Below are 24,213 nucleotides of genomic sequence, written 5' to 3'. Positions count from 1 at the left end.
CCGCTTAATTAAAACGGACAAAGAAGCGTGGAGGCTAAAGCCTGCCAGCGCCGTGCAAAGTCCTGCCGTTGCTCCTGGGGCTTCACGGGGGGGAAAAATCCGCAGTGCAAAGAGAAGCTTTGAGAAATTTACATCTCAAAGCCCATCCCTCCACCGCTGGACTCATACTAGCCGGACAACCGGCAGACCAACGGCTGTTTTCTCTCAAACAACACTTTTTCTTTTTTCTTTTATCGTATAGAGAGAGAAAAAAAATGGAAGCAAAATGGTGCAACTTTGCGTTGTGTGAGGGGTCTTCCCATGTGTGTCGTATGCAATGAAAGCAAAAAAGATGAGAACACACACACACACACACACACACACACACACACACACACACACACACACACACACACACACACACACACACACACAGTGCAAGAGACCAACAGACTGCTTCCCTGAGGACTCGTGGTGTTTGTGTTGCTGCATGGAGTGTGTGTGTGTGTGTGTGGATCCCAGCTGGTGCATGCTCTGTGTGTATGAGTTTGCCTGCATGTGTGTGTGTGTGTGTGTGTGTGTTGCCAGCAGGCGGGTGGTCTGGACTGCCCTGTAAAGGTGATGTGTGGCGGCTATTTGGAGCCCAGACGTGGCAGGTTAGCTCACTGTAGCCCGCTAATATTTTATATGGCAGCTCTCCCTAGTCTTATCATATTTTATACGGCCGCAATAACAAACTGTCTAGAGGAAAAGGGGGACCGCCTGCCACTGCACATGCTGCCAGTAGTAAAAAAAAAACAGGAAACACACACACACACACACACACACACACACACACACACGGACACACACACACACGGACAGAGGCACGGTGAAATGTGCTGGCAGCGCAACACGGCAATTGACCGAAGCAGAGTCAATTGAGTACTTTTACAGTAAACAAACAGAGTGATAACTGACAGAACACACACACACACACACACACACACACCCCAAAAAAAAAAGAAAAAAAGAAAAACGAGGCACAATTAATAGAGACACAGCCGTGTGAATGACAGGCATGCAGCCGCTCCAAGTACTCATTTGGTTCTATTGTCTAATTCAGTTCTGAGCCGACATCTGTCCCTGTTCTGCTGCCCACTGAACACACACACGCACACACACGCACACACACACACACACACACAGACACACACACACACACACACACACACACACACACACACACACACACACACACACAGGGGGTAGGGAGGGTTTGCTCCATGTGTTCATCCATTCAGCGGCGCTGAGAGTGGGATGAGGAGAGAGGCACATGACGGGAAGAAGTTTTGCCAGCAGCAGGTTTTAGACGTTGGGAGCTCACGATGAAGACGCTGCTGATTTCAAGTTTTCAAAATAAAATATGAATGATCTGTACTTAAAAGAGGGGGAGGAGGGGGGAGGGGGTCACATAATGAAGACGCAAACACAGGAGACGTGTTGGGGGGGAGTTGTGGGACACTTTGATGGAGAAGAAAGAGTTGAGGAAGAGAGACAACAACACGACGTAGAGGAACGGGGGATGGAGGGGGGGTGAGTTCAGATAAAAGGGGGGGTGCTTTCTTACCTGGGGCAGATAGAGGAAAGCAGGGGGGCACTGCAGAGAGTGGGGTAACATCCCGGACCCGGACAGTAGCACACAGCCGGAGTTCGCCATGGAGCACAGCATGTGGAGACGGGACACCTTACTCATAGAGACTCAGTTTCAGCTCCGCTTCCTCGTCTGTCCTCTCTCAACCTGTCTGTCTCTGTCTCTGTCTGTCTGTCTTCACTTCTCGTCCCCCTCCCTTCCTTCCTTCCTTCCTTTCCTCGCCTCTTCGCTCCCGTCAGCAGCCGCGGCGAGCAGTCGGGGGTACTTACTACTTCAGCAGACGCAGGCGAGGGATGCCTCTCACACACACACACACACACACACGTGCACACGCGGCGGCAAGCCTACACACACACACACTCTGAGCGGCGCAGGCGTCGGACGGACCGCGTGTGTGTGTGCAAGACAAGAGAGGTGTGTGTGGGAATCTAACGTGTGCAGACGGGCAAAAAAAAAAAGTGATGCTTCTGCTTCTGTCCTCTGTTTACTTTGAGGAAGAGGTGGAGGAGCCAAGGCACGCGAATGAGAGAAGGAGGGATGGAGGAGGAGGAGGGAGGAAAAGGGGGAGTGTAAGAGGCGGGACGAGGGAGGCTAGGGAGGTCCTTGAGGAGAGAGAAGGAGAGCCATTGGAGAAAAGGAGAGGGGGGCGAGGAGGGAGGGGCTAGAAGGGGAGAGGAGTGGCTGTGAGGGGGGGAGGAAGAGGAGGGAAGTCTCCGGGGGATTCTAACATCAAATGAGCAAGCGTGAGACAGAAACACAGTGTGTGTGTGTGTGTGTGTGTGTGTGTGCTCACACACACAACAATACGAGAGCAGCTGATCCATGCCGTTAACCCTTTCCAGAGACAGACTAGTCGCTAATAGCCAACTCATAATAGTAACAGCCGCTGTGCCGCTGCGCTTTTGCCAAGCAGGGAGCTAAAATAAATCACAAACCTGCTCTCCTCAGTTTCCACACACACACACACCAACACACACACACACACACACACACCAACACACACACATTTGCATGCATGCATGCAACAAAACAAAAAAAAAGAAAGAAAATCAAATCAAAAACACTCCATTGATCTCCTCCTCTGCACATTAGTAAATCAATTTAACTGTGTGTTACTCCAGGATTTGCATGATCCCGATGTTATGAGAAAGCATTACAACCAGCTGCTGTATGGCTTTATCCCCCCCCCAAACAAATATAAATAAATAAATAAATACAAATATTTGCCTCTGTGCCGCATACGTCTCACTCTCTACTGATTCGGATGAAAAGTAGACATTATTGCGAGGTGGAACGCTCGCCCAGCCCTGCCGCCCAAATGATTTCATTTGATTTTAGAAACAATTAAGGATGGAAACAATTAGAGCGTGTGTTTAACGCCTTTGCAGGAAAAAAAAAAAAAAGGGAGGAAAATCACAACGGAGCTGATGCAACGGCTTAATTTAATTTATAGCTCAGCTGTAGGGAGGATATTTTCTTTAAGCATAGCATTTCCCTAGAAAGAAGGGAGCTAATGGCTGAATAATGAGATACAGTAAAATATACATCCCCCCTCCCTCCCCCCCTCCTCCCCCTCCTTCTGTGGGGCCTCGGAGGGGGGAAGGCGAGCGGCGCTTTATTTATATTTTTCTGCGATATGTTTGTTGTTTGATGTACTACAACACTGACTAAATGATTTAGTTTAATCTGGTGGAGGCACGTCGGCTTTTATACACCCAACCCCAACCTCCCCCCCCCCCCCCAACCCTCCCTCCTCTGAGAGGGAGGCAGGAGGAAGCAGAGGGATGGAGGGGAAAGAAGAAGAATCTGCACACAGCAGTGTTCACTCCTTCCTCCATTTGTTTCATCCTCTCTCTCACACACACACTTGCTTTATTCTTCACTTTTTATGTAGTTTACAACATTAAATATGTCGTTAAGCCTCGATAGATCACCTTCATTGTACGAAACACAATGACACAAGATATTTTGGGTTTCTGGGTTCATAACACTCCAGTGTATCAGGTCAAAACAGCTGTTGTTTAAAATGGTTAAAATACATAAAAAAGAAGAAAAAATAGAGCAAGAAAACGTGTCCATGCAGAAAGAAGGATAAATACACACACAAACTGCTAATTATGCTATTATGTTATTATTAATAGTGCTTTTCTTCACTGAGGATGACCTGAAACGCCTGACCACGGGATGAATGAATGAATGAATGAATGAATGAATAAACCAGAAATATTTATGCACCTAAAAAATAATTATATTGATTGAACCCTGGAGGTGAAGGCGGTTCAAATCCAACGAGCAGCTTCTATGTGAAGATGTTGGTGTGTGTGTGTGTGTGAAAGAGAGAGAGAGAGTGTGTGTGTGTGTGTGTGTGTGTGTGTGTGTGTGTGAGAGAGAGAGACAGCACATATTATTTCACCTCTCTTCATTTAATTCACAATTACAATTATGCAACACTGTAGATAAATCACACACACACACACACACACACACACACACACACACACTGATTGAACGGCAATCTCATCTCCGATCTAGCTGTAACGTTTCATTATCTAAAGATATTAGCTGATGTTTTGACTCTCCTGAGTGTGTGTGCTCATGTGTACATTATGTATATTGGTTTTTTATATCAGAATCTACTGAAAATATATCGAGTGCTACATCACGTCTAAAACTGACTTCTAATGAGGTTTTAAGAAGAGAGTTATGTTGTGTTGAATTGAGCTTGGATTCATCAGCGCCATCGATCTCCAACCCAACTACCTGTTTAAGGCTCTATAGTCAAAGTTTAACCCCCTATAAAAGAATTAGACAGGGAGGTCAGAATTCAATATTTCAATATTTACCTGCCGACAAAGGAAAGAGTAAATTCTTTATAATAGTAATAAGAATAATACTAAAATAGCTTGAACATGAAACTGATCTGGAGTAACCGGGTCATGAATTCTGCTTTTATAAGGCGTTTTGTGCTCCACCAGCCGGGCGCCATCTTGTCCCATTCCGTTCCATAAAGGGTGGAGATCTACATCACTCGCCAACTTACACCAAATCAATATATTAGTGATAAGAGGAACAATATGTATTTGAGGTTATAGTGTGGATTTAAGGTGATCACGTCGTTCCTAGATGAGGACATGAACTCAACTCACACGAGGAGAGGCAGTAGTCCAGCAACATCACTCACTCCATCTTCATGTTGAGCAATGCAAATGTCCCCCCCCCCCCCTCGCCGTCACACCTCCACCTCAAGGAAGTTTGGCAGCTAAACCTTCTGTTTGCAGTATGTATTATGTATCTATTCAGCCTTTCTTCGAGTGTTACCTGGGCCTGATGAAAAACTTAAAAGGCCGGTGACATTGAGGCTTCAAAGCCACGCCTCGGCATCAAAGCCAGTTTGAACATATTGAAATATTTATCGTTTTGATTCTGGCGGGCGGACGGACGGCTCTCGACGACACGGCGAGCATATGGGGGAGCAGCAATGAGTCGAGGGTGGAGGGAGCCAGAGGTCAGGGTGAGGGGGCTTCAGGTGTGGAAGGGAAAAAAACAGCCGCCATGAGCCGGCAGTAAGACTGAGTGGAGAAGACAGCGAGGGAGAGCGTATGGAAGCGAGTGAAGGCGAAGGAGAGTCCTTATGCAAAGAGCGGGCGGGTTGACTCGGCAGGAAAAGTGACTTTGAAGGCGGCGGCGGCGGGTCCCCGCTGGCGAAGCGAGGCGGTGTTTAGAAAGAGAGGGGTTTCTGAGAGGAATCAAAGGGGCTTGAGACTTGACAGGGCGGCGACATTAGGCATTCTCCTCCCTTCATCCCCCGAAGGTGCCGGTCCTCTGCAAGGTGGAGCCACGCTCACAAAGTCAGGGAAGAAACCCGAAAAGGCCCCGTCGCTTTCTTCTCTCTCTCTATGTCTGTCTCTATGTCTCTCTCCCACTCTCCACTCTTCTTTTTAACTTGTGTCTGTCTTAACTTTAATGTCTTCATCGTCAATCTGAACAACTCTGTTGGAAATTAATATGTATTTGTATGCAGATATCTGGTATTCTGTCTCATTGTGTGTAAAGCGTCCTTGAAAGGCACTCTATAAAATTAAGTTATTATTATTATTAATAATATTAACTACATCATCATCCATGACACATCACAATTGATTGAAAATATAACACAGTTGTAATAAGATATGTCTTCATATTTTTATGATCATCATCATCCTGAACAAAAAGTTATGAAAACTCTAAAAATGGCCGTACACTGGAATCACTTTTCATTTTGTGAAGAAACAAACTTGCTTTAGTGAGCATTCTTTTTGTTGAAAAGCAATCATAAATCATAACGTCTCCCTGAATAAATGAACAATATATTTATTTTTTAAAAAGGCAACCTTATGAGAGTCTCTTTTTATATTCAAATCAGGCTTTATTTTTCACTTCTCTGCCTTGATAGTGAACTATGCATGTTATACAATTATCCCCATAATGAATATTTATCCAGATGCCCTAAAATCCTTCACTTGTAAATAAATGTGACTTCACTTCTTCATACAACAGAGGAACCTAACTGCCGATGAAGGCCATGCGATGGATGAAAGAGAGAAAAGAAGCATGAAGGAATAATCTGTCAACACATACAATGTGTTTGGTCTCTGCTGCGTATCGGATACCTGGATTATGTCGCTCCTACTTGGTAAAACATTCTGATGCTTTTATCGGAGCCAGACCCGAGAAGATTCGGTTACAACAGATCCTCATTGTTCTCTGAGAAGTTTCTGGAAGCTGGAAGGGAACACTGCTTTTATTTTTAAATAAATGCTGTGTGGTGGATTTAATCTGAGGAGTGCTTCATGGAAAAAGTTGTGAATTATATGTAATACATTAAAAATTTGAATTAAAACAATGACGCTCAAAAAAGAAAATATAACTGATTAATATTTGGTGAATATAATAATAATAATAAATGTAAAAATAATGATAAAATAATTTTAAAAAGAGATACATATATTTCTGATAATGATATTGAATAACATTTAAAATGTAAATAAAATAATAATTTGCAAATAAATACTAAAATAATTCAATTAAAGTTATTAATATGTGTCTAATAATACTATTTAATAAAACAGCTCATTCACAATGACAGAATGTTTTCCATTAAGAAAGGAAAGGGATGTATTTGCTCAGCTTTTTTTTTTTTTTTTTTTAAACAGTGTTTATGTGTAACGAAACTAAAGATGCATTTCTGGCATAAACGGTGAAAAGAAAAAGAAATATGTGAAGCCAACGCTCAAGGCCTGTTATGAATTTGTGGAGACGTTTCGATTCCTGTCCTGAGTTAGAGTCCCAGTCCGGCCGTGGCTCACGGAAATGAAAGGACATGTTGAACGGTGCAACAAGCGGGGCACACAAATGGGTTTGGGGACAACAATGGTGCTCAACGGCACAGAGGAAGACTTGTGTTTACGACCCATTCATTGCTGGTGTCGGTCTGCATGTGGGGAAAAACGGAGGACGGTTTAAACAGAGCCAACCCGCCCAAAGACTAGAACCTGCTAAGGTTGCTATTTTTAAATTGTATTAATACACTATTTTGTGTGTCCGTTACAAACTTCAATAAAGAAAACATGCTTTATCTGTGATGTCATAAAAATATTTTTTGAGTTTCAAGTATATTTGGATGATTATGGGGATAATATGGACTCTCAACACAAAGCAGAGTGTTTACCTGTGCAGGTTTTTTACTTACAGTGTGGATTACTGCTCACTTATACATCATTCATTCATAACGGCTATTTATGATTTATGAAGCCATTAACATCTACTAGATCTACATTTTTATTCAAGCGTGTCAACATAATGCGTTTTGAATCCATCGTATTGAAAAATCAGGTATCACACATTGAGACACTGCTGAAGGACATGTGTGTGTGTGTGTGTGTGTGTGTGTGTGTGTCTGGCAGTCGAAGCAGAGGGCCCACTCCTCCCTGACTTTGACCCCCGCTGGGCCTGATTACATTAGAGCACACCTCCAACATATGATTACACCACTCCACTCGGTTATTAGGGAATAATAGTAAATCTAATTGGAAGGTAATTAGTGTAGAATTGCTCGCTGTGCAATGCTGTGTGTGTGTGTGTGTGTGTGTGTGTGTCCAGCGCTGATGAGAACAAGGCCGAAGGGATGTCCCGAAAATTATGACAGTTAGAATAACGCTGCGTGTTCTTGTTAGTTAGACAGAAGCAGACAAGGCAGATGTAGAGGAACACACACACACACACACACACACACACACACACACACACACACACACACACACACACACACACACACACACACACGGAGCTGTACATGAAATTGTGTCGATCTAAAAATGGAATTTGTTTTAAATCAGAAGCAAGAGTTAATAAGAATGACATCTCTACATGCTGAACGCTCTCTGATCACATGACGCTGGAGGGTCAAACCCCCATCCAAGGGCCAGAACCCCACCCCCACCCCCACAAACGGTCCAATCCGACCCACTGGATGGCTTTGTTCCTGACCACATGCTAGAAAGAGAAGATAAGATGATTTTACATCAGCGAGATGATTCTCCCAAATTGTGTCATTATTTCTAGGTGATAATAAAACAGTTTTAAATTCTCACTAACACGAGGAACTCATCCTTCATGCAAACCGTACAATAAAATATGTTTTTTATTAATTATATATTAAATATGCAAGTGGAATCAAGTGCAAAATACACTAAAGTAACAGCAAAAAATATATAAATAGGGATAAAATAAATGAAAAAAAAAACACAACAAAACAAACAAGCGGTGGGAAGACATAGGAGGATCCCCCCAGGATCCTACTAACACATTCACACACCCATGGCACCTCCTTAGAGGGCAATCTGGGGTTCAGATTCAACACTTTGACATGTGGACCGAAGGATCTGGGCATCAAACAGCCGATAACTCGCTCTCCCCCTGAGCCACAGAGGCCTGTGAACTATTACTGTCACAGAACACGCAGCAATCTAAACCATTATGTCCACTATTGTATTTGCTTAACGGCTTTTAGTCTTTATTCTGCAGAGAGAAGTGAAGACGTTTTACTCTGATGTGTCACTGAAGTATTTTAGTCTTTTATGAGTCTGGCCCCGGTCAGACGTTCAATGCCAAGGACTCGCAGTTTTCAATCCTCAATGCGACGTGATCAGTCCCCCAAAAAGGATTGAGAATCAATACCCAGCCCCACTTCCTCCTCTCCCTCCTCCTCCTCCTCCTCCTCCCCTCCGACGTGTAATAGAGGGCCTGACATGGCAGTATTTCATCCGCAGCTAGTTGACATCAGGGGTCCACGCGGGGGAGCAACCCGGGACAGAGGCCCAGCCGGTGGGGCCGCGAGGCAGCCGGAGCTCCCCTAGAGGACGCTTGGAGGGGCGGGGCCTTTAATGTTCGGCAAATCTGTTAAAGGGGCATCCATCACTGATGGGCCGACCGGACAGCCAAGAGGCCAAGGCACATGTCAGGTACTCATCACTCCGGCCATTGTTACCTCACCTTTACAGAAACCTTCTCTCTCTCTCACACACACACACACACACACACACACACACACACACACACACACACACACACACACACACACACACACACACACACACACACACACACACACACACGGTATAATAAACTGCCATACACACACCAGCACACACACACATCCCACTACGTTTTTTCCTTCAGTCAAACAGGATGAATTGCTGCAGAGGACAAGAGAAAAGGGTGAAATAGAGGAAATTTTGCTTCGATATTTATGCATTCATAAACAAAATAAGTCCCCGGTCCTCAGGATGCAGTCCAGTGGCTTTTTATATTTTGACGTCACAGAAATGCAATTCTCAATCCGCCCTGTTCTGCTTTAGCACTCCCAATGGTCGACTGCAATACATCTCCTACACACACGCGCACACACACATGCGCACACACACACGCGCACACACGCACACACACACACACACACACACACACACATGCACGCACACAAGGCAAGAGGCAGTAATATATCTCTGGGAGAATTTAAGTGCACCACCACCAACATTTGCATTTCTGTGGAACGAGTGCATCTGATTTATAGAAGCAGAGGCCTGAAGCATCTTGGGAAATGAGGCGGGTGGATGGAAACTACGTTTCCCAGAGGCAGGATGTTTTGGCCATGTCAGCAGCAGACATTTCAGAGATGCTGTTTTGCAGTGCTGGTGAATTTCCCGAAACAAGAGAGCGAAAGAAGGAGGGAAGAAGGAGGGGGAGAGGAGGAAAGATGGATAAGCAGCAAAAACAACTTTTTTTTTATATGTGAGATTGAATTTTCAAGAAGAGCCGATTGTTTTTTATTAGAGTGAGATTTGGGGCGGAGGGAAGTTTGGGGCTGATTTCCTCAAGCGGAATGATTCATTCCTAAGAGCATCAAAGCCTGCTTCCCAAAACGAACAAATTAAGTTGTTTTGTGTAAAGTCGAGACAAAAGAGAGCGAAGAGTCAAAAGAGGAGAGGGAAAAGCAATATTGAAATGGAATAAAACCCGGGAAGAGAGAGTGGGAAATAATGAGAAAAGCGAGGCCTGGGAGGAACCCAGAGGGAGAGAATACAGAGCGGTGAGCAGACACAGAAACAACAAACCCTTTTTGTCATGCTATCATTACCGCTCCTCCATTCCTGTTCTCCGCTCAGTAAATAAGAGAGGGGGATGAGTGGGGGAACCAACTGACTCTGCAGAGAGGAAATTACAGAACGGATGGATTTAACAGAGTAGGAGGACTGAGTGGGAACAAGGGATGAGGGAGAAAAGTGAAAATACTGAAGGCAGACAGCCAAATTAGTGGACATAAGCGGATAGAGGGATGAGGGGAAGAGGAGTGACAAGAGGGAGGGCGAGAATCCCCCGTCGAGTTGCTCTCTGTATTATCTATCAAGTGTGACTCGTAAATTTCCTGTGTGCTGCGAGCTGATTTATCCGCAGTCAGACGGGTAATTCTGCCTCCCCGGGGACCGAGAGCCCCGCCGCCGTCCCTCCCACCACACCTTCTGACTGCTGCAACAGTCCACCTCACATCCCAGGCTGCCTCATCAGGGGCTCCGACTCACACACACACACACACACACACACACACACACACACACACACGCAACCCAGTCTTTACTTTCATTTGCAATGTGTTGTGATGTCCCACGCGATAACCGCACGCCTCTCGTTATGTAACATCCATCACATCAAAGAGGATTGTTATCAAAGTCAATGATCGTCTGCAGGCTATTGTTTTGGAATCAGGCGGCGACGTCCGGTTCTGAAAAGTGAAGCCAAGCCTGAAGTGCCTTAAACTACTGGCCATCAGGAGGCGACTCCTCAGCTTGCAAAAGAAGTCTGATTGCATTGAAGTCGATGAGGAAATGAGCCGACTTCCTACTTGATTTAATATCTTGGTAAAGATTGTAAACATGAGTTTATTGTCTCAATCTCTAGTTTCAAGTCTTCTTCAATCCAGCATGATGTTCATTTAGTACATTATGGTCCATTTATAGTCCACCAGACCAGAAAGCAGGTGATGCTTTAGGGGGCGGGGCTTACCTGGTGATTGACAGGTCGCTAAGTCGGCGTTGCTACGTCACAACCATTGCTACCAACGCAATTAGTTACTAAGATGACTTGAACAGTTAAAGTCACTGCCCAAGTGTTCATCAGATCCACCCGTCGCTCCTCCATCGTCCAAATATGGTCACTTCCTTCACTGGCTGCAAAAATTCCAAGATGGTGACGGCCAAAATGCCAAACTAGAGGCTTCAAAACCGTACTCCACAAACCAATGGGGGACGTCACGATTATATATATATATATATATATATATATATATATATATATATACCAATTTGTCCTTTATTCATCTTCAGCACATGTCTTTGGGCAAGATCAGCATACATCAAAACAAGGGCAGGCGTGACGGCTCCACATCCAGCAATCTCCAAATCCTCTCGCCGGTTTTAACATTTAATCACGTTGATGTCAGGCCGGTCGGTCTGACTGTCTGCAGGACCACACGGCCCAAACAAAGTCAAACTCCTACGCCTACACCTCATGAAAGAAACATGGCGGCCTGTCAGGCCCCCGCGGCGTCTCTGTTTGGTCGAGGTCGAGATCTACGAGCCAGCTCGCATCGAGGAGGCGGACGCGAGCCGTCCCTCGTTGACGTCAACTCACCTGAGTAACCCGACTCTGACCCCTGTCAATAAAACCTCTCCATCTCCCCCTCTCTCCTTCTGACGCTCCCTCTCTCTCTCTCCATCGCCCCTGGTAACGCTCCCTCCATGTGGTTGAGTTAGCAGCAGAGCACCGGGCTCATAAGGAAGATCATATATTTTACATGATGCGGTAGAGCCAGGAATCCACCCTCTCAACCAGCTTCCATCACACGAGGAAACCTTTCAGTGGGTCTGAACCACACTCATGTGATGGGGTATAAACCACAGAAACTGATGAATTATGTGAATAGATCCATGGATGGGATGAATCCAGGATTATTGGGCTTAATATTACAACAAAAAAGATAGTAAGACAGCATTTTTTATGGAAAATACATCTAGAAATCCTCAATAATTTGATGTAATTTTAACTTTAAAGTGCCAGAATGTATGCTAGCCTTGATGTATTGGGTTGCAAAGGAAAATAAGTGTTCTACATAACAGGAGTTAAATACATACAGCACAAGAAAACATGAATCCGGGTAAAGAGGTGGCTCTTCAGCAGTGATTTAAATGTTTCTACAGCTTTTATATGAATGGACGTTTTTCCACAACTTACTGGTTTTGTTGCCAAACCTAACATTAATTTTGCAAATGTTAGTCATCCAGACTGACAGAGAAAAGGCATGATCGATATAAAATACATTAGTTTGAGTGAAAAAAGTGACCACGCTGATAGAATATTGGGGTGTACAGGCCTCTATGTCACAATGACTAGTCCACTTCTTCTATACAGTCTCTGGTGTGTGTGTGTGTGTGTGTGTGTGTGTGTGTGTGTGTGTGTGTGTGTGTCCCTCCTTGTCTGCCTGGTTTATGTGCTCCTTTATGCGAGCGTGTTAAACCAAGTGTGCAGTACTCCGAGCCGACACAAACCACAGGTTGCGTACTTCCTGTTCACCTCGGCATCGGCAAGGGCCGGCGCCGCTTGGCACCGACTCACAGACGCAATAGGTGGGCAATCTGCCTGCATCGGGGACAGGTGTGTGTGTGTGTGTGTGTGTGTGTGTGTGTGTGTGTGCGTACAGTGCTGCAACAGTGCATGTGCTGTACCAAAAGTGCGTGTCAGCCTGGCACCGTGCACAGCCCTGATGCCCACTGGCATCAGTGCAGCACCCCGTTGCAGTTGTTGAAGAGAAAGGGAGCAGCTGGCACTGCTGGGAGGGGTGGGTGGGGAGGTGGGGGGGGGGGGGGCACGCCGGTGTTTATGTGTGATATAAGGAGGCTAGTAGTCATCTTGCTAAAACAGCACCACAGAGTAGTAAAAAATAAAAAGTCCACAGAACAAACGCATACAAATGCCGTATAGACTGAAGCATCACAGCAGGACGCCTCCGAAGCCGGAGAGGGGAGAACTCTCTCTCCCTCCCTCAGCGAAACTAAATATGATTTTAAGGACGACGCAGTGCGTTAATATTGCAGCAACTTCTAACGCATTTCAAAGTGAAGAATTTCATACTCAAAAATGCACGGAAATTCATTATGTAATGTTTTAATAACTTAACTTCCATGCCAGCAGTTCGCTAATGAAAAGTGTTTCCTTCTGAAGTGAGATTATTCCCCCCAAGAAAAACAAAAAGAATCGGGGCGTTTTCTCTTCAAGTCGCCTCTCGTGACGGCGGCCATTACGACGGCGGCATATGCGTTATTTTATTTTTGATTTTATTGATGTATGAGAGCTGAGGAACGTTACCGGATCAGTAAATACATTCATGATTTAACCCTGCAATAAAGGCTTTATAACAACAACTTCATATACCGTTGCTAAATCAATCAGAGCACTCACATGAGAGCACTATCATCTATTTTGAATTTATGAATAATTGTGGGTCAAAATCAGCAGGGGAGGAGAGGAGAAACAGCTGTTTGTGGGTTTTACAACCATGAAAAGAAGCCAAACTAAAAGGACGTGATCCGTCTGTTTATCAATCTCATCCGACGGTTAGCCCAATGCATGCTGGGATTATCTCCAAAAGTTATCCTCTGACTGATCTGCGGATTTTTTTTTTTCGATTGATAAAAATGGAAAAAGTCATGTTTGGCTTTGGTGCAATATGTGAACACAATGACCACACCCATTAGCTGAGACTGGCAAAATATTTTAGACATTTATATATATATTTTTTTTTCTTCTATGAAAGGGAGAGGCAGCAGCTGATCTCGTCCTCCCCCATCTTCCCTCCCTTTCCCCTGTATTTGTTCGCTCATCGGGCGATAGCATCTCGTTATGTGCTGAGGAGTAAATGACTTACCGCCTTGGCGAATATTAAAAACACACAGTGCTGCTTCCTGTATGGGCCTTATCTCTGTTTGGGACAACACGCAGTTGTCATCGTCTGGCCAAATCATCATGAGAAGCAGAGCAGCTGTTTGATCCGCTGGCGTGCGACTGCTATGTGTGCGTGTGTGCTCTATTATGCTACATTAATAAGCACTGGAGAAATTGCTTTAATATGAAAGTACAGGAAAATGTCCTGAACATTGCTCCTGTCTTTATTATGCTTGTGTGTTAGATTATGTAATCAGCATCGTTAACACACTGTATGTTAATGAAGGACCTCTTGGTGCAGTGCCGTTAAAAACACACACCACACACTCAAGTGTCAGACACACTGGTGAAATACACTCGATGAACACCGGGGGCAGACTTCACCTTTAGGCGTGGTAGGAAACTGCTATCTTGGAATTTCACGACCATCTTGGATGTTTTGCAACCAGTCAAGGATGTGACCATATTTGGACTGGCATTGGTAGCGACCTGTCAATCACAAGGTAGCCCCGCCCCTAAAGCATCCCCTATTTGACTCTAAATGGACCATCATTTACTAAATGAACATCATGCTGGATTAAAGACTTTAAACTAGAGATTGAGACCATAAACTCATGTTTACTGACATAATACATCAAGTTTGAAGTCGGGTCATATTCCCATAAACTTCTAAATGGGGCGCCCTCTTGTGGCCATTCAAATGAAGTCACGATCAAAGCTACTTCAGCATGGGCTTCACTCTTCATATCTGGTGATTGCCCCAGCTTATTTATACACCACCAGTCCTGAACACAAACCCCAGTGTGTTTCTAACGACACCCCTCGACCCCCAGTTTGATCAGTTTAAACCGCTGACCTCTCTCAAGCGATCTAAGACACAGTCTGTCAAATTCACCAACACGGTTACAGTGGTTACCACGGCGAAAAGGAAATCTTCCACATCTCCGGTGCATGCGTGTGCTACAGGTTCCACGTTAGGAGTGTTTAAGCAGGTGTCAGAGAGTGTTGGCTCCCCGGAGTCTAAGCCCTGTAATCTACAAATGGCGATTCGCTATTAAACGGCTAATTCCCCTGGATTAAAGGATTCCTGCGAACACAATCCCCTCACCCACTTTCCCTCTTTCCATCTCTCTCCCTCTCCCTCTCTCTCTCTCTTTGGCGAGTGAGTTTGCTCAAGGTGTCGCGTTAAATATTAATGACGGGATGAAGGGATGGAGGAGAGAAACTTAGAGGCATGTAATTTCAATTTGGGGAAGGAGAAGAATGGAGAAGAAAAGGCTGCGAGGGGTTAGGGGGGGGTGTGGTGGCTGGCTTAACACACACACACATACACACACACACACACACACACTACACACACACACACTACACACCATACCGCTGCTCTAACTGCAACAGCACAGCTGGTGAATAAAACCTAAAAAGCGTGTTGATAAATGCCTGCACACAGTGTTTGGTGTTTGAAAATTATTTCTGGCCTCATTATTATGAGGAAAAAAAGGTAATTGCCAGAATGTTTCAACAAAGAGGATAACACACCCTTATTTGGGCATAATGTACACCCATCAGCAAATAATCTACCACGACAAAATGATCAGAACGCATCAGAAAAACATCACAAATTCCATCAACTACAATCAAAAATATATTTTTTTCTTCTGTTGGAAGATCCTGAGAGTAAATGTTTGATGTCATACTCCAAATGTGAGTCTGAAGAGTGAAACGGATAATACGTTTCATCACCTCTCATTTTCAGGTGTCGCCATTCAACTTCCTCCAGCAGACAGATGTCCTGATTGGTTCATTAGCGTTTCCCAGTCGCTTGTGAATGCCTCACAGCAAACAATCCGCTTCTGCTTAAATGTACATTTCAGTGCTCGGTTTGCACTATTGGTGATGTGAAAAAAACATTTATTCCCTTTTTCTGCATGCTGAGGGACAATCCCCCACCGTTTAAATATCATTTTTCCCCTTTAGCCTCTCCTTTTTGCCATTACTTACTCAACTTTGCCTTGAAACCCAATTACTGTGGCTGATATTAATTCTGCTGTTATTACATATGAGGTGAAAAGTAACCAGCTCCTCTGTGAAATCAAATGAATGTGAAACTAGGTCTAATTGGGTCATAATTTTGACTAAAACCCCATTATTGAACAAATGTCACGGAAATTATTTGCAGCAGAGTGAACCAGCGGGGAGCTCCATCCCTAATTGCATTAGCCGGCTCTTCGGCAATGAAGCAGATTAACTAATAAGAGATTTACAGATAATTTGAAAACAAAAACGGCAGGTGACATCACACCCCGAGGCTGCGAGAAAGAATAAGATAGTTTTCTGTTATAATTCCAATCCATTTACAGAAAGAGTCAATATTCCTCTCCTTTTTCTCTCTCTCGAATCCCTGCAGTGACAGTAATATTTCACTATAGGCTCTTACTCACATTTTCCCTCCTAAAATCTGCTGAAGCCGAATAAAAGACGGGACATTTTACTCCCCTCTGGAGCAAATTCATAGGCTCTTTAAATATTTAAACAAGTCGAGAAATTCTAACATAAATTTATGACTCAGATGTAATCCTCAGAAAAGTTCTTTGTGGTAAAAAAAAAAAAAAAAATCCAATGATGCAGCGACTACGAGAAGCAGTGCGCTCGGGTAGATCGGGTAAACAGCGGCCGACACTCCGGCTGTCAAATTAAGCTGTCAGATGCCTCACGTCGTCTGGTCAAAAAGTGATAGCAGGGAGCGGCATTTACATAGGCCTGACAGCACAATCAATACGGCCCCGGCCACTTCTAAGGGAATATTAGGTTATGGTATTAAGTTGGAGTCATCTGATTATTTTCCGTGTGGGACGAGCTCGACTGTGAGTCAGTATTCCGTCTGTGTAAAGTTTGAGGCGTTCTACCAAACAAAACTCCTGCCGGCCATGAAACTTCTGGTATCTATTATGGATCTTATACGAACTTCAACTGAGTTTCAAACACGTAAAGGTGCTGATACCAAACTGATACCGAGTTCTCCCCGTTCCCAGAGCAAAAACATTCTATGGTGTGAAAGTGAGTTTCAAAAAAATGTAAAAAAAAAAAAAAAAGGATTTTCCCTCGCTTTGCTATCAAACCAGCTGCAGCATTGTGTCACATAGAACACAATGAAATACTGTGTCTGGCCAATAATAGTGTGCCTGCTTCCAGAGGTGTACAGTGACGGAGGGCTGTCTGGTTTGATATGTGCTTTATTTCACAGGTGCCTTCACCCCTGAAAACAGTCCTGAGCGTCAGTGACGGCCCATCGGACCATCTAAGCCCGGGATAACGAAGCCAGATCACTCTCCGGGGCCACACTCTCGATGAGATCAGCTCTAACCCAACCACGATTAACCCCTGTGAAACCCCTGCGACTGCCATTTTGTGCCCAGCCCCGCGGAGAAGCCCGGCAGGGAGCGAGCCGCCCCACGCCGTCCTCCGGGGAGTTGCCTTGGTTACCGTAACGAGAAGCCCGTTTGGCTACAAATAAACACGGGCAAACAGGCTGAAAATGATAATGCGTCGAGGATCACACACCTGTTTTTTTCCCCTCCAGAGGGACGATCATCCAATCGATACAGACTTTGACCTGTGACCTCAGAACTTTGTGACGGCTCATTGGTGGAGCTGAACGCGTTGGGATTCTCTGGAATGCTGCGTTCTCATTAGAGCAGCGACTCCTAAACAAACTGCTGCACCCCGACACATTCTGTAGGTGCATGCATACACCGGCGCTGGGAGTGGAAGTACATGCCATGGACACACACACACACACACACACACACACACACACACGTTTGGGAATTCCAATGCTAAACCAGCATAAACCTTCCCTGCTTGTGCTGCATGTCAATAGAGCATGTGTGTGCAGAATAACCAAGTGCGATCAGCTAAATAGACAAAGTAATGCATGGGTAAACACACTCTTGTCCCGTGTGTGTGTGTGTGTGTGTGTGTGTGTGTGTGTGTGTGTGTGTGTGTGTGTGTGTGTGTGTGTGTGTGTGTGTGTGCATGTTTGTACCCTCTGCCCTTTGTATTCATGTGAAGTCCATGGAGATCCGTGGTATTGTTAAACCACTATTCAGGAAAGTATTGGTTTGTCTCAGCAGACCAGACATGAATTGAAAGAGGCGTTCAGGTTTTGCATCACAACTCGTAACGTACTGGGAAGCCCAGTGGCTGAATTAAAAAAAAATAAAAATTGTATAACATAAGTGCAGGAAGCAGATCCCCAACATGTCCGTCATTTCAGGCGATATGCAATCGAGGAAAAGCCCGTTGAGCATTTCACCCATCGATTCCAGCATCGAGGCGTATCCGACGCCGCAGCAGAATTCCCCCGATGCGAGGCACAAAGTCATCTCCCACCAATGTGCACTTGCACATTTTTGATTGGGCGGCGCGGAGCCTTGCCAGGTGACGTCACACTATGCTGGAACAAAAGTTGAGCCAGGTTCTACTTTTTATTTTTTGCCCCCTCTGCATTTTTTTTTTATTTGCTGAAAAACGTTGTGTCGGGAGGCCTGCTGTGCTGATGCAGTGGTCTCATTGACATACATAAAGAGCGAAGCTGTCTGAACACAGCTTTATGGGTTTGTTTGTCTTCTTCTTCTACTTCGTTTGTTGGATTAAGTGCACTGTTAACTGGACTACAGTCACAAACTCACTTCTTGATTGTATATCTATATATATATATCTATATATATACTTACACTATAAAAGTGAGAACGACTAGCTACCGTATATCGTCTTGTCACATGATCAAATAAAGACTATTATTAAACATATTATCCGGCAATCATCATTTTTTTAATCAAATTAGATACACACACACAACAAGTATCGTACATAACATATAAAAAAAACTGAAATTAAATCAAATATATATCTTTAAAAAAGAAGAAAAAGACAAGAGAAAACCATCTGCTGTGTTGAGGGTATATATGGCACCATTTTATATTTCACTGAAGAAAAAGTGCCAATCTGAATCAATTGTTTGAGGACCCGCTCTGTCTCCCCCGCCCAATTGGCCCCACCGTCTATATTTACTCCCCAGGTTGAGTCAATTTTGCTTTTGAATTCATGCCACCACACAGTCACTCAGTTGGTTTTGCGTTGGCACCAAAAACCTTTGTGAAAGCAAGACAGGACCTTGTTTTCAGTAAGTCCTGGACTGACTGACGGCATCCACGCAGACTCAATGCACTCTTCAATCCAACATGTATGACCTGCTGCTCCTCTTCGAAATATGAACCAAACGTGAAGATGAAGCCAGGAGAAGAGGCGGCTGAATAGAAAACAAGAGGGAGAAGGTGTTGTTGGATGTAGAGGCAGTTGGATGTAAAAAAAAAAAAAAGAGAGAGAAAAGTGGGTCTTTCCTCCCCTCCTCTCCCCATCCCACAGCTCCCTTCATTCCTCGTCATTTCCCAGAAAGCCCCGATGGAAGCCCACTAAAAAGGCTTTTAAGAGAATGTTACTCAAACCAAACCCATTCATGCACACACACACACACACACACACACACACACACACACAAGCCATTAAATAGTGCGAGAGACAGTCAAATCCAGACCGCCCCAGAGGACCCTCGTACACCAGAAAGCAAATGTTCAACACAATCAGGAAGACAGTACTTACTGATACTGTATTCCACTCAGACAGCAACCCACCAGACTGAAGCTAACAGTGAAGTGCCTTAAACCTGCATTCTCTCTACTGGCCATCAGGGGGCGACTCGTCTGTTTGAAAAATAAGTCTGACTGCATGGAAGTCGATGAGAAAGAGTGTAGAAAACTCTCTAAACCCTGCAGCACGTATTTAAAATGACATAAGATGATGACCATCTTATCATAAAGACATAATACACACTCTACCATGCAATACTGCATCTATATATGAATATATATACTGCTACTGTATTTGAAAGTAGATCCCTTAAACGGTTAAAGTGTAAATCCCTGCTTTCTGAGAGAAGAAAATGGCTTTTGTTCATCTTGTAAAGACAATAGCATCGAGCCATAGAGTCGTGCATAGAAGCAGGCAGCGCTACACGCTACACACACACACACACACACACACACACACACACACACACACACAGCACACAAACAGGCATTCCAAACCAATACAGTACACACACGGTGTGGATGTCAAGCTGCGGGGGATTGGGGAACAAAGGGAAGAGATGTGAAAGCTGCAGATGACTTCAAACAGCTATTTCCCTGGTTGACCTGGTACACAGGCTGGGAGAGGTAGAAATGATGGAGGGGGGAGGGAGGGAGGGAGGAAAGGGGGAGGGAGGGGGTAGACGTAAAGGTAAAAAAAAACAGACAGAGGGAAACAGGACATGTTGAAAGGCATAAAACTCTATGAGCAACGGTGCGGCTACTGCGTAGCACACAGGTGTGTGTGTGTGTGTCTGAACACTCTTATTTCTAGCTTTTGCTCTCTCTCTTTCTCTTTCCGCCAGTCTCTCGCCCTGCCTTATAAATCCTTTAAAATCGTTCAATAACCTATAACATTAATGTCACAGGGCTGCTGTTCCATTTACTGTACTGCTCCTTTGTGTGTGTGTGTGTGTGTGTGTGTGTGTGTGTGTGTGTGTGTGTGTGTGTGCAGGCGGGTACAAAACAAGCACTTAATGAGCCGTGCTGGTCATTTGGCGAGTGAGTCGGTGTGTGGAAATACAGAATTTACCTCACAGACCACAATGTGTCTCAAAAGGGTGATTGCCATCCGTGGTGAGATGGTTCCTGGTGGAGAGCTAGAGGGAAGGAAAAGTCAGCCCAAGACTTCTCCCATGTAATTATTTTTGCTTTTTATGTCGTGACTTTGTTTCACATGAAAATCTTTACACTGCGAGACGTCATAGGAAGGAGCGATGTTATTTTGCCTTTGAGAAATATAAGAAATGAACCCTCTCAGGCTGATATGTGTTCTTTTTCTGAGTATTTATTGTTGTTTCCAGTTTGTTGGAAAACAAATATGCTCTATTAAATGCTCTGAATGTCATGCATTGCTCCTTTAACTGTGATCATATTGAAATATTCACATTTGACGTCAAAAAATAAATTGCACGAAATTACATTAATAAATACATTAGATTAGCCTTCGAGTGAAAATGAGCTGCTAATGTCAACGATAAAAAAAGCTGTATTTTCGAACTAAAGCGATATTGCTTTACTAACGCTAACTCCGTAACATAAATCAATTTGATAAGCATCATTTATTTTATTTTTTTACCACAGAAATACGAATCCAAAAAGTAATCGAACATTTTGGCGGGTGATGGCCGCGCTTTCTTACTCCCACAAATCAATATGTAATTAAAAATACGGACTAGGAATTAAAAACACCTGTGAGAAAGTTCCTTATAAAAACGGCACGTTGGTCCATATTTGAAAGAACTACGTCTTCTGTCAAATCAAGGCATTTCAATTAGGCTCTTCATTATTAATGCCTTGCAGTTTCAATAGCACTCACACAAACGCACCCATTACATCCAGCAGGTCTGGACATTTAGGTCCAGACTAAATAAAGCCTTCACGCGAAAAGCACTTTTGTTTGAGCTCGTTTTTGTCCGTCGCTTGTTGGATGCGATTAAATACCACTTTGTGTATTAAAAGTTTCCGCGTTGCCGGTTTGTAGCGTGAGAGGTTCTTTCAACCCACACTCTCGGGTGATTACGTCCATCGCTCGGCCCCGCCGTCCGCCGATCCATGCTTCCTCCCCACGTCCACATCGAGCCCCAGACGCAGGGCGTGGACCCCGAGGCTGACCTTGTGCTGCCTGCTGGAAAGGGACCGGGGGGGAGGGGTGAGAGGTGGTGGCAGTGTATTGATCGATAGCTAACTTTATTGTCTTTTAGCCCCAAGCTCACGTCTGCTACAACCTGTGTGTGTGTGTGTGTGTGTGGACACGAGTAGACCTGAACGCACCGGATCACTTCAACTCATACATTAAACCATTCTGTTCATTACATTCATGAGCGGATCAATGGGGACCCTCTTTTATTTGGAGGTATATCAAGAGTCCGATCAAATCTGATCTAATTACAGCATGTCGCCGATCACAGATACGACGGTGCGTGGATCTCCGGGTGGTGTGTAAAAGCTTTATGACCTTGCTCCATCGAGTTCAAAGGGATGGATGGTTTCACACAACATTTAATTATCCTCCCTCCAATCACCTAATGTTGTGTTTTCTCTTCAATTTAACCTTTAATTTATCCAGCGGTCGTTGAACATGCTTAGTGCACTCTGGTTCACTTTTACACACTTCCACGAATGTCTCATTAGTGTTCCACCGTTCCACCGTGGGAGCAGCCAAGGGATCGGAGAGGCACATACACCCATAAATACAGGAGATACACAAATACATGAATTCATCTTCAGGTGGAGAGAACACAGGAAAAAATCTGTAGGTTTTCATAATCAGTTACGTTTTTATCATAACTACAGAGCGTCTTGAGCTGAAGCAGCAGGAAAGCAAGGTGGGACATAAGGTTGGGATGGAGATATTATTGAACATCATTTTATAGCATAGTAGTGATGCCATAGTTGCATCAGGATCCATAATTCAAGGTCAATTTTACAGCTAATTGTAGTTGATTGTATTGGTAGCTAATACGAGTAGGTGATTACGTTGCCGTAGCAACCTGTCAATCACAAGGTAGCCCCACCCTAAAGCATCCCCTGCTTTATCGTCTATTTTTACTCTAAATTGCAATCAAAATGAACACCATGTTGTGTTGAAGAAGACTCAAAACTAGCAATTGTTTACTGAGATAATAGAGAAGAGTCGCCCCCGGATGGCCAGTGGAGAGAATGCAAGTTTAACACACTCCCGCTTGTCGTCACTTTTCAGACCCGGAGGTTACCGCGACAACACACTTTCTAAGACACTAAACCAGGCTGAGTTAAACTCACATAAATCCACTTGCCTCACCCCGCTCCTCTACGCGGTCCCGGAGTTCAACCAGCAATCACACACCCTCCGGTCCCCGAGTCCGTCTGGCTCCCTGCCCACACTTCATGAAGTGAGTACCGGTTCGCAGTTAAACACTGATCTGGGGTCAAAGATGCGGAGCAGGTAACGTTCAGTCCTCTCGCTGCGGTGATAGCGGACTGTCGTCGGGGAGATAAGAGAGTGACGGCGCGCTGACCTTTCCCCGGTGGCCCTTGTGTAAACAGTGCTAATGATGGCTCCAGGTGATAACACCCAGCTCCCCCCTGCTCATCTCCGTGGTACCGCCGCGGCCCCTCTCCTTCTCCCTCTGCCGCGTTAAAGCCGGCGGTAATATCCCTCCTTTCCCACTGATATCCTTTTGTGCTCACAGGAGAAATCCTAGAAATCCCCCTCTCCTGCTCACCTGTCTAATCTCTTTATCGCCGCGGAGATTACAACACGCGGTGAATAGAAGAATGAGCAGCAATGAGCCGAGCACCAAGTGAAAACTGCTGTACTGTGATATGGCGGGACTCGAGGGATTACAAGGGATCTCGAGCGCAAGACGGCTACGGAGGTCTCCTGAGGCTCTGACCGATAGCGAGAGTTCGGATGAGGTTTTGCATCAGCAAAAATATATATATTGAAAAAAACCTCTGTTTTCTTCATTTAGACCACAGTGCAACTCAAAGTGAGGCTTAATTACATCGTTCCAGATGGGAAAGCAATTCCGTCATGCAGAGTGACAACGTATTCACTGAATGAACAATCTAGTTCTTCAGAATCCAAAAAGGTAGGAAGGAAGGGAGTCCACTATTTTGTATTCATTGTATATACTGTTAACATTCTCATTGGATACAGTGAGCTGCATACATTTCCTTTCATTTCATTTAGCAACGGTTACATAGCAAATCTTCATGCAACAGTATCTTTTTTTTTTAGTCACATGTGATTTTTGCTCGAATCCCCGCAAACATCAGCGATCCGAGCAATCAGTCAAGGAGCCACTCGACTCTGATAAATCAGTTCTCCCTGCAGCGTCACCGTCCACACAAGAACAGCGTGGCAGGCTGTAAAGTTTGTATGGGTGGTAACACAGTCAT

General features: G+C 44.6%; 1 protein-coding gene across 3 annotated transcripts in view; it reads right to left on the bottom strand.

Annotated features, from left to right (window-relative positions):
• Nucleotides 1-24,213, bottom strand: part of rbfox3a (RNA binding fox-1 homolog 3a) — a 399,003-nt gene that overhangs the window by 106,598 nt on the left and 268,192 nt on the right. Inside the window, exon 1 of one of the 3 annotated variants that reach the window (XM_084040218.1) lies at nucleotides 1,589-1,790. The exons of the other annotated variants lie outside the window; for them this stretch is intronic. Coding sequence (XP_083896344.1) covers nucleotides 1,589-1,714 — 126 coding nt within the window. The 5' untranslated portion in view covers nucleotides 1,715-1,790. Of the gene's footprint in view, nucleotides 1-1,588; nucleotides 1,791-24,213 lie in introns of those variants that run through there. 3 annotated transcript variants of the gene reach the window in all.

The sequence above is a fragment of the Eutrigla gurnardus genome, assembly GCF_963514095.1.
Source record: "Eutrigla gurnardus genome assembly, chromosome: 22".
NCBI classification, from domain to species: Eukaryota; Metazoa; Chordata; class Actinopteri; order Perciformes; family Triglidae; genus Eutrigla; species Eutrigla gurnardus.
This window is presented reverse-complemented; position numbering and strand designations above follow the sequence as displayed.